The sequence below is a fragment of the Trypanosoma cruzi genome, genomic scaffold, assembly GCF_000209065.1.
Source record: "Trypanosoma cruzi strain CL Brener 1047053517161 genomic scaffold, whole genome shotgun sequence".
Taxonomy (NCBI): domain Eukaryota; phylum Euglenozoa; class Kinetoplastea; order Trypanosomatida; family Trypanosomatidae; genus Trypanosoma; species Trypanosoma cruzi.
The window spans coordinates 239,062-249,862 of NW_001849569.1; the positions used below are offsets into that span (position 1 = coordinate 239,062).

Sequence of the window (10,801 nt, forward strand, 5' to 3'; positions counted from 1 at the left end):
AAATTTGGTGTCTAATGATGTAAAACAATTTTATTTTAGAAGATTATTGACTTTTGTATATGTGCACCAATATGTATGAGAATATTTGAGAAACTGTGTAGTTTTTGGATGACTCATTATTTGTTTGTGTTTGTGAGTACTTTTTTTTTGTTTTTTGTTTTTTGTTTTCTGAGATGTTTTTGCGTCTTGTTGGGAGAGGAGGGCTAAATAATGAGCATGCATAGAGACATATTGTGCGAGGCACTTCTTCATGCGCAGTACGGGAGGAGAGATGTGCCATGTATTGCAGACTTTCCTACCGATGTGTCCCGAAAGGAAGTGGAGGAAGTTTATTTGCCGTTTCTCACAAGCGAAGAGGCCCAATTACGGCAGAATCTTATACTCGGTGATGTGGAAATCATTGGCTATGACGGTGGTTCACTGCTTGCGGTGGCTGGTGATGCCATTGCAGCAGGGCTAGTTTTGTCCGATATGCTCTCAGAAGTGCCCGCCTCCACGGTGTTTCCAACGAGTGTCGGTCCTCATTCGTCTGCCAGATGAATATCCTGCGGCACCGTTGTTATCACAGAATTATTATTATTATTATTAAAGTTGTGTTGCACTCAAAGTGAATGAAGCTCAAAAAGAAATGAAAAAAAAACAAAAGATGTCACAAAAACCCGTACGTATCTTTTTTTTTTTTTTTTTTGTTTTTGTTTTTTTGTTTTTGTTTTTTTTTTTTTCCTCTCTCTCTCTCTCTTTCTCTCTTTCTCTCTACTGTAATGTTTGTGTCGGGAGAAGGGAGTATCTTCTTTGTGTGTGCGCGTGGGATCTCGCATTCTTCTTTTCTTTGCCTCTTATTGCCACATCAAAGGGAGAGAAGTAAGGGGAGCGGTGTAAGACAGTTCTTTCTGCATCAAAGTATGGATGTTGCTCTCTTGCTTCAGCGTCAGATGGAGTTACACGGGGCGCTTCGACATCCGCCTCACACTGTTGCTCAGCTCCAGGAAATTTACAGGACAATGAGGGAGTTGGCGATTTTCTTCCAGAGTGTGAGGTCCACGGCTGACATGCTCAGAAGCTCACCAGAAACCGTCTTTCAGTGCCTCATGCACATTGGTGTGGGAGACATCGTCAGCTTTGACAAGCAGCGACGGGATGGTGCAGTGCCGATGCATCAGGCGAAGGTGTTGACTCGAACCAACGCAATTGAGTTGGAGCCCCGCCTCCGCGCGGCCGTTTCTGCTGCCGCGTTGGATGCCATGGTGGCTCACAGTAAAACCACCCGAACCCTTCTGCGCATCAAGGTGGAAGATGGCAATGATTTCACCATTGCAGAAAACGCACTGCAGCAGTTCATAGAGTACCTAGACTACATCGATGCTGCCTCGGGAAATGTTCCTGAAGTCATGTTTAAATTCTACATGGTGGAGGATGAGGCATCCCTTTTGTCGTTATTTGGTCGCGGGGCTTCAGAGGCTTCTCTCCGAACGTCTGAGGGTGAAATTTCAGCAGAAGCAACGGTTACCCTGCCATGCGATGAGGAGTTGGAAAACGAGGTACGTCGACTAGCACGGGTGTGTGCATCGACAACAGAGTCTGTGGCAGATCGACTAAGTGCACTGCGAGTTATTAATCGATGGATCGACATGATGGGTGAGGAGAGTTTTCTTCACAATATTTCTCGGGTGGTTTCCCATATTTCAGGAACTTTGTCCGTGTGTGCGGCGGAAAAACGTTCTGCGGTTTGCCGGCAGGCATGTAATGTTATGGTGAGCATCGCAAGAAGGACCCCTGCGAGGCTTTATCACGATGGTTCACTGAAAGTAGCTCTCTCTAAGTGGTGCTCTGTTCTTGTGCGCGGTGTCTTTGTCACGGTGTCAGCAATCGCACAGGCCACAGATGTGGCTCTCAGAGCTCTTGTTATTGGCAGCGGGGGCAACGCAGCAGCGCTTAAAAGCATCATAGAGGGATTAGAATCCGGCACTCACCCGGAGCTGCGGCGCAAGTGTTTGGGATATCTTGTCGTTGGCGTTGTCGCTTCGGGGGGTGAAGTTTGCTCGTCTCGATCTCGGCTTGCCACAGTGTCGAGCAATTACATGGAAACTGGAGACACCGCGTGTAGGAAGATGGCAAGGGCGCTTTATATTGCCCTTGTCTACTTCACAGGGGTATCCAACGTGGTGGTTAGCAAGAAATCCGAGTCTCTTATTCATCAAGAGGAGATTGAGCTGAAGGGAGTTTTACATGATGTGGAGGCCGTGGAAAGGATGATTTTCGGCACCAGTGTGGAAAAGCAGTCCTCCGTCGTTTGTGGCGCCCAGGCCGGTTCGGTTCGCCGCAGCAGCAGCACCAATGCATCCTCCACGAGAACAGAAGCGAAACAGGACTTTATAACTTCTGTCACTACTGACATCTACGACACCTCCGCCATGCTCGGGGGAGCCTGATATGTTGCATGCGGGAATGCAGCCAACAAGGCACCCCAATGCTCTCTCGAGGGAAAATGGCATCTTTATGGGAAGCTCCACCAAGAGTCGACATCAACCACTTGCTTCACTGGACCAGGAGCCCACGCGTGCTCTGCCGCCACAGCCGAAAGCTATGAAATTGAGTGCTTCCCCACGTTAAAAGATCGAGGAAACTTATTCACGCCTTAACTCGCGTAATTGATGACGGCATAAGCAGCAGCAAAGATTGAAATGAGGAGGTAATGATTGCTGGAAATGCCATGGGCTTTCCCAATGAATTATGGAAGAAACTCTTCTCTCCTTTATACGGCAATGCTGACATGCTTATTAGACTGAGATAAAAAAGTTCTGCGGAGGGGTGAATGCATTGTTCCAAAGGTTGGCATGGCGGGAGCGGGAAACGAAGGGAGCGACGCATAACGGCAGTAAAAACAAAGATGAAACAGAAAAAAAGAAAAAGGTGATTGATGAGAATACGAGCGAGAGGGAAGGAGTACCTTTTGGACTTCCCGTGAGTTTAAATGTGTGAAGAAAATAGACACCACCTGCTACAACATAGAAAGAAGGAAAATCAAATCTGAAAATTTGTGTATTGACTTTTTTTTTATGGGACGCGACACGGACTTACATCAGTATATTTGCATAAATATTCCTACTGCACCCATAAATGCCTTATATGATTTGCGACGCATCATATTATCCATGATACTGTTGACTTTCTGGTTTCATTGTTGTTGTGGCCTCCCTTTTTTTTTTTTTTTTTTTTTTTTTTGCTGTCGTTTGTGACTGTTGTTTTGGGTTTTTATTGATTTTTGTTTTTCTTGCAGGAAAACGCAGTGTCACGTGTAAGAGGGTTTCGTGGTGCTGGTGGCAGTGGTAGGGCATTGCAGTTAAGAGCAGTGGGAAGAAAAGAGTGATGGCGTGCACCTCTGTGGCCAAAAAGCCGCGTATTGAGCCGAAGCCCAATGCCACGCCGTGGGTGGAGAAGTACCGGCCAATGACACTGAGCGAAGTGAAATCACAGGAGGAGGCGGTGTGTGCACTGCGGGCCAGTCTCCAACCGTCTGCAAGCATGCCCCATTTTCTCTTCCACGGTCCGCCGGGCACAGGAAAGACGACTGCAATCCTTGCCGTGGCGCGGGAACTCTTTGGGCCGGATTACGTGCACAGCCGCGTGCGAGAGATGAATGCAAGTGACGATCGTGGTATTCAAGTCATACGAGAAAAAGTGAAGGTGTTTGCACAGACGGCAGTGGGTAGCGTCGGGCACAAAGTGCAGTCCGATGGCCAGGTGTACCCTGTCCCTCAATTCAAGCTCATTATTCTGGACGAAGCGGACGCGTTGCTACCGGATGCACAGGCCGCCTTGCGCCGGATGATGGAGGACTTCAGCGATGTCACACGTTTTTGTATTCTCTGTAATTATGTCAGCCGTATCATCGATCCCATAGCCAGCCGCTGCGCCAAGTATCGGTTCAAGCCTCTTGTAAGAGAAACCTTGTACGATCGGATTCGAGAAATTGCAAAGATGGAGGAAATAACCGTATCGGATGCCTCTTTGGAGGCGCTGGATCGTGTGAGTGGTGGAGACTTGCGGTCTGCCATCATGTATTTGCAGTACGCACAGAAAGCGCATGGGAGTGACCTTACAAAAGAAAACTTTTTGGAGGTGTCGGGTAGCGTACCAATGGAGCTGTTGGAAAAGTACTTGAAGGCGCTTGTGACGAAAGACTTTGATGGCATGTATTCCTTGACGAAGGAGATTGTTGGGCAGGGATTTCCGGCAAGTCAGCTTCTTTCGCAGCTGCATCAATATATTATTGGCTCAAGCTGCCCTTTGAATTCTCTTGTGAGGAGTCGCATCGCATTGAAGCTTTGTGATGTGGAGCGGCGTTTGTCGGACGGCGGCGATGAATTTCTGCAGCTTCTGGACTTGGGGACCACAATCTGCTCCCTGTGACTCGTCAGGGATGGGGGATATAATTAATTATTGGCAACAAGAGAACGAGAAAAAATAGATCTTTTGAGATGAGGGATGCATTGCAGTTTTTCTGGAGTTTTTGCATGGCGTTGCTTCTCTGAGTGGGCGGGCGCAGTTGTATGACACCAACGAGAGAAGAATAAAAAGAAGGAGGACGGCATGCCTTGCATTGCAGCGAAAGAAGTTGGGTGCTCTCTGCTGAAGCGCAAAGAATGTTATTATTATTATTTACTTGTTTTGTTTTTGCAGTTGTTGTGGTTTTTCTTTTTTCTTTTTTTCTTTTTTTTTGCTTTTTTTAAATGAACAATTGGTGTGATGCACGCGCTGCTCTTCTCTTGCGTCCCTATTAAGGAAAGAAAGAGGGAAAGAGGGGACATGTCTTCGAAGCCGTCAGATGAGAATGGTGTCCAGTTCAATACCGAGATGGATCCAGAGGCCGAGCTGCAGGAAATGCAGCGACAAGTGAGTGATCTACAGGAAGATCTGCGGCTAAAGACGCTGCAGGAAACGGCGGCACAAGACGAAGGTCATCGAAAGAGCACGGGTTTTGTAGCCACAAAAAACACGTCTATCTTTGTGGGGGGCCTGGACCCTCGTACAACGGAAGGTGAACTCCGAGTATTTTTCAGTTCATGCGGTACGATTAAACGCCTTACTATGTTGCGCGATAAGTTTACTGGGCAGTTGAAAGGCAATGCGTACATAGAGTTTGAAGCGCCCGAACAGGCCGCCGCGGGAATCTTGAAGGATGGACAGTCACTACATGGCAAACCGCTGAATGTTGCGATGAAACGTGATAACATTCCGGCGTTCCAACGCGGTAGGGGGTCGAGTGGCTTTTCCCGGGGCGGTTATCGCGGGGGTGGACCGGGTGCGATGCAACAGCAGATGGCGATGGCTGCAACAATGATGGCTGCAAGCATGATGGGCGGCGCTGGGGGTGGCTTTAACCCTTTTGGTGGAATGGCGCGAGGACGCGGTCGTGGTCGTGGACGCGGCGGACTGCATTAACAACCGGAGGTAAAACTGGAATATGTGTATGACGACTGACGCGAGGCGAGAGAGAGAGAGAGAGGGAGAGAAGGTGGCTCGTCAAACTCCCGTACACAGCGTGACGTGCTGTGGCGTCTCTTGAAGGAGAAATCATCACCGGAGCACGCGGTGGTGTCTCATGTCGCCCACGGTGGCAGCTGCAGCAGATGGGGCAGGGAAAAAAGTCAAGGAAGAGAAGGGAAGAAATATATCAACCGGAACCACCCACGCGCTCATTTCAACAAACAAACAAAAAACACATAAAAAAAAAAAAAAAGAGAAAAATGATGAAAAAAAAAGACGTGGGTCTTTGAGGAGAAAAATAAAAAATAAAAACGAAAACTCCACGTGGATTTTGACAGCTGTGCCCCTCCCTCTCTGTTTCTCGCTGGTGTGTGTTTGTACGTGACGAATATCGCTGTCTCGTGTGATGCCTGGAAATGTGGATGCCTCTCTTTCTCCTCTTTCATTTTATTTAAATGAACTTTGAGCAGCCCTCTTTTTTTTTTTTTTTTATTTTGCACCGCGTTTGTTTCTGGTGGATTCGTTTCGCTCCACAGATGATGTCAACTGTGCATCAAATCCAGTGCTCTGACCCCGTCCCGAGCGACCTGGAAATTGCCCAAAGTGCAAAACCCCATCCAATTAATCGTGTCGCGGAGGCCTTTGGCATTCTTTCCTCGGAACTCAACCCCTATGGATCCACAAGGGCCAAGGTGAAAACAAGCATTCTCAAGAGGCTACAAAATTCACCGCCTGGGAAGTACGTTGTTGTGGCGGGCATGAATCCGACGCCACTCGGTGAGGGCAAGAGTACCACAACTATTGGTCTCGCACAGTCCCTCTGCGCCCACCTACACCGACCCACATTTGCGTGCATCCGGCAGCCATCACAAGGACCCACGTTTGGTATAAAAGGGGGAGCTGCTGGGGGTGGTTATAGTCAAGTGATTCCAATGGAAGAATTTAATCTTCACGGTACAGGGGATATACATGCCATCACAGCGGCCAACAATTTGTTGGCAGCGGCCATTGACACAAGGATCTTTCACGAGCGCACCCAGAGCGATGAGGCTCTCTACCGACGTCTCACCGCCGAGCTAAAGAACTTTACACCCATCATGCGAAAACGGCTAGAAAAGCTGGGTATTTCGAAGGAGGATCCAAAGGATTTGACCCCCCAAGAGCGGACCCGCTTTGCTCGCTTAAATATTGACCCCGACACCGTCTCTTGGAGGCGCGTGACAGATGTTAACGATAGAATGTTGCGAGAAATTACAATTGGTCAAGGTAAGGAAGAAAAGGGTGTGACAAGGAAAACAGGGTTTGATATATCTGTCGCCTCTGAGCTAATGGCCATTCTTGCTCTTTCTAAAGATCTAACCGACATGCGTGCTCGTTTTGGTGCTATTGTAGTGGCGAAAAGTGTGTCGGGGGAACCGATTACTGCGGAAGATATCGGTTGTGCCGGAGCCATGACTGCGTTGATGAGGGATACAATCGAGCCTACGCTCATGCAAACACTGGAAGGTACACCTGTTCTTGTGCATGCGGGACCCTTTGGGAACATCGCTCACGGAAACAGTAGTATTATCGCAGACCAAATTGGACTACAACTGGCCGGTCCGAATGGATTCGTGCTAACGGAGGCGGGTTTTGGTGCCGATATGGGCTGCGAAAAGTTTTTTAACATCAAGTGTCGGGCCAGTGGACTAAAGCCAGACGGTGCTGTGGTTGTTGCCACAGTGCGAGCCTTGAAGTTTCATGGTGGAGTGGAACCAAGCAAGGCGGGTATTGAAAATCTTGAGGCTGTTCGTGAAGGATGTTCGAACCTTATTCGCCACGTCTTGAATATACACAAGTTTGGTGTCCCCGTAATTGTTGCGTTGAACCATTTCGCAACGGACACTCCGGCGGAGTTGGAACTCGTGAAGGAACTTGTCCGAGGTGCGACAGGTGCCTTTGACGTTGTGGTGACGAATCACTGGGCCAAAGGCGGAGCGGGCGCTGTAGAACTTGCCGAGGCTGTCATTCGGGCGACACAGAATGTGCAGGTGAACTTCCGCATGTTGTATCTGGACACGGACAGCCTCAAGAAAAAAATTGAAAAGATCTGCAAAGAAATATATGGGGCAGCCGGTGTGGAGTATCTTAATGGCACAGCCGAGAAGTTGGAGGAGTTTGAACGCTGTGGCTACGGCTCGTTCCCTGTATGCATGGCAAAGACACAATACAGTTTCTCTCATGACCCTTCTTTGAGGGGCGCTCCGACAGGCTTCATAGTGCCCATTCGTGACGTTCGTGTCAACTGTGGTGCGAGATTTGTCTTTCCATTTCTTGGAGACATTTCCACCATGCCAGGTCTTCCCACTCGACCCGCATTTTATGGCATAGAAATTGACGGTGAGACAGGCGTTATCACAGGGTTATCGTAAAACAAGAAAGAAAAAAGAACATAATTTTTTTTTTTAGGAGCTTGTGAAAAGAATGATCGTGGAAGAGCTGGCTAACTTAATTAATGCATGTATATCCTGATAAATGAAGACATTCTTTATGATACTCTCCACCGTATGAATCTTTTGGGAAGAACGCGACTTTGTAGGGGCAGGGAGCCGATAGGGGCCAGATAATATTTGTTTTTATTTTGCCATCCCACCCATCCACCCCCTTTTGATTCCCACCACGCGGCGGGGTCTTGTGGTTGGAGGACCCCAAAGTCTGCCACTTCGTAAGTAATAATATTTAAATCCCAAGTAAGGACAAAGGACCATGCTAGTGGTCCACAGAATTCTATATATATATTGAATGGAAAGAAATCATTGAAGCAATTAACTAACGAACCTTTTTTCTTGACTTGTTTGGTTTCCATAGGTTTTCAGGATCCGGCGAGCTGCCCGGAAGATTATTCTTGATTTTCTCTTATGCATTTGGGTTTGAGTAGGGGTAAAGAAGAAATGGCAACCGTGTGAGAGGCAAAACGATGAGAACCTCTTTTTGAATGTAATGGGTAGGGGAATGAAGGATTGAACATGGATTTAAGTTGGAATGGGGATTTGTTTTTACCAGCGGATGATGATGTTTTTAGTGTTCTCTTGAAATCCTTTTTGGATTTTGTTTTTATTTTTTATTTTTGTTTACATGTACGTCTGTGCTTTTATTCTTTCGTGTTGTTGCGTTTTACTTCGCAGGTGTGGGGATATGAAGGCGATGGAGACACCTTTTCTGTACATGGCGAGTGTCGGTTTTTGTTTGTTTGTTTGTTTGGGGTTTTTCTCTTTTGCGTGGTTTCTGCTGGACTCATGGAAAAAGAATGGCTGAGAAGAGGTTGTCTAACTTGCATGCATGTTCAATTAAATATGTGTGAACGTCATTGTTTTGTGCAGCCAAAATGATCATCAATTTTTTTTTTCTCTGTTGAGGAGAGGAGGGGCTCGGGTTCCCATCAACGTGGTGCATCAGAGTTCTTTCAAGAAAGAAAGAAAACCGCTCTTTTTATTGCAATTGAAACTATGCAGTGAAATATGGATCAGCTGACCCATGCTTTTCAGGGGGGGGGAAGGAAGATTGACAATCTCATGGCATGCAGGGGTGGAGAGACGTGCGTTCAACGTATTATTTTGTTTTTATCGCCCTCGTTGCTTCTTTTTTTTTTTTTTCTATATTGTTTTACGATGGAGAAATGGGATTAGGGCAACGCAGACTTCCCCATTTGTTTCAGTTGCTGCTTGTCTTTAGTGGATCCTTTTGCTAAATACTGGTTGCGTTGGGCGGGGCGAGGAAATTGGTTGGAAAGTTATGGGCCTACACTGGCGGGCGGGTGAGAATTATTTGGATGTGCTGAGTTTGTCCCCATTCACCATTCACGGCTGTCAGCCGGCCGATGCAGAGGGTTCTTTTCTGTCCGAGCAAAAATTTCCGCTTCACGCAAGATGCCAAGAGTCATCGGGCGAATATATGGCAACCCTGTGGGCCTTGGATACAGGAAGGGCATACCTTGTCGGCGTGGGGCCGTCGACCGAGGATTCGTCTACGCGTGATACAGACTTGGAAAGTTGCCTCGGTGTTGGTAGAAACGGAGTGGACGCCCCAGTGAAGTTCTTTTTTGTGAAGACGTGTATAAACAGAGGACCATTGGCGTTTCTTGCAGCACATACCATTTTGGATGTGGGACTTCTCTACCGTGATGACTTCCTTGACTGTTTATTGTCACAGAGAAGCAGTTGGATGTTGATTGAACATTTTGGATGGGAGAATACGACGTTGTTGCAGCGTTTGTTTTACCACTCTCTTTTTGCAATCCCTGATGCAATACGTGAGGCACCCGTGTACACGCTTCCAAACGGTAGTAAAGGTCGTTTCTGCTTGGACTTGAAGCAGGAAAACATTGCCTGGCGGAAGAGCAAAAAGGTTCGACGTATTATGGTGTGTGGCCTTTTTGCAGTGGCTGTAAATCGAGATATTCGGGACTCGTTGTGCCTGGCGCGGGAATATCATCTGGAGAAAAAGGGGAATACGTGGTTAAAGGAAAGCTACATTGATCTTCTTGTGGATTTGGCGGCTTGTCCAGAATATGGAGTGAAAATCATGTCGGTGGAGCTCCTGGAAAAGAGCAGTGGCAATGTCCTTGCTGGCTGCCTGGGGTTCTCTCTTGGTTGTGTGCACCACGATTTCACGATGTTTACCATGCAGCGCTCGCCCGAGGGATTCGGCACGTTTGCCACAAAACTACTGGGCGAGGCACTGCAGCAGTGCGGCTACAATTTGTGGTATTGGGGATTTCGCTTAAAATACATGGAGCAATTTGAGGGAAAATATGGCGGAAAAATCATATGCAAAGCTGATTTTTTTGCACGTTGGGCGCAAAACCGAGATGTGCAGCCGAATTGTACCCTGGAGGAGTTTTTCCGGTCTGGGAGAGGAATGCTGCCGTATTTTGTTTCCGCGGAATAGTTCTCGTATTGGGGGAAAGGGGCACAATGACAGAAGAGGAGGGGGGGGGGCGCGCAGTGGGGGAGGGAACGGATGGAAAATGGAAATTTAAGAAGAAAAAAAAAAACGGAGCCCATGGAGGGTGCGTCTTCCTTTTATCCCGCCAGGACCATTTGCCTGCTTTCTGCCTACCTGCACCTGCAAAGGAAGACATTTCTTTAGGATGCTGCTCTCATGATTCGAAGGACAGCCAGGAAGACGTTAGCGGGATTTAATTCGGCCCACGTCTGTTTCATGTGTTGTCATGACACTTCGAGACGCTGTGAGAGTAACAAAAAGGAACACACCGGCTCTCGATCTCTTCCATCGTCGTCGTCTTGTCCTTTTGCGGCACTGGGAATCATTCAAA

General features: G+C 47.7%; 6 protein-coding genes across 6 annotated transcripts, besides 12 other annotated features; all 6 read left to right on the top strand.

Annotated features, from left to right (window-relative positions):
• Window positions 1-10,801: a sequence feature (heterozygous, Esmeraldo-like haplotype).
• Tc00.1047053511741.10 (hypothetical protein, conserved) lies at window positions 211-540 on the top strand (the record flags this gene model as incomplete). The annotated part of the gene is made up of 1 exon (XM_801440.1): window positions 211-540. One exon carries the CDS (start codon window positions 211-213, stop codon window positions 538-540), a length of 330 nt encoding a protein of 109 aa, XP_806533.1.
• Window positions 569-590: a sequence feature (AT_rich).
• Window positions 671-722: a microsatellite.
• Window positions 724-755: a microsatellite.
• On the top strand, window positions 762-2,429 carry Tc00.1047053511741.20 (hypothetical protein, conserved; the record flags this gene model as incomplete). The annotated part of the gene is made up of 1 exon (XM_801441.1): window positions 762-2,429. One exon carries the CDS (start codon window positions 762-764, stop codon window positions 2,427-2,429), a length of 1,668 nt encoding a protein of 555 aa, XP_806534.1.
• Window positions 3,197-3,222: a microsatellite.
• Tc00.1047053511741.30 (replication factor C, subunit 2, putative) lies at window positions 3,367-4,410 on the top strand (the record flags this gene model as incomplete). Its single annotated transcript, XM_801442.1, has 1 exon — window positions 3,367-4,410. One exon carries the CDS (start codon window positions 3,367-3,369, stop codon window positions 4,408-4,410), a length of 1,044 nt encoding a protein of 347 aa, XP_806535.1.
• Window positions 4,690-4,728: a microsatellite.
• Tc00.1047053511741.40 (RNA-binding protein, putative) lies at window positions 4,747-5,442 on the top strand (the record flags this gene model as incomplete). Its single annotated transcript, XM_801443.1, has 1 exon — window positions 4,747-5,442. The coding sequence occupies one exon, from the start codon at window positions 4,747-4,749 to the stop codon at window positions 5,440-5,442; it is 696 nt and encodes a 231-aa protein (XP_806536.1).
• Window positions 5,490-5,513: a microsatellite.
• Window positions 5,707-5,762: a sequence feature (A-rich).
• On the top strand, window positions 5,943-7,898 carry Tc00.1047053511741.50 (C-1-tetrahydrofolate synthase, cytoplasmic, putative; the record flags this gene model as incomplete). Its single annotated transcript, XM_801444.1, has 1 exon — window positions 5,943-7,898. One exon carries the CDS (start codon window positions 5,943-5,945, stop codon window positions 7,896-7,898), a length of 1,956 nt encoding a protein of 651 aa, XP_806537.1.
• Window positions 5,963-5,983: a sequence feature (AT_rich).
• Window positions 7,934-8,370: a mobile genetic element.
• Window positions 8,566-8,625: a sequence feature (T-rich).
• Window positions 8,708-8,727: a microsatellite.
• On the top strand, window positions 9,259-10,413 carry Tc00.1047053511741.60 (hypothetical protein, conserved; the record flags this gene model as incomplete). The annotated part of the gene is made up of 1 exon (XM_801445.1): window positions 9,259-10,413. One exon carries the CDS (start codon window positions 9,259-9,261, stop codon window positions 10,411-10,413), a length of 1,155 nt encoding a protein of 384 aa, XP_806538.1.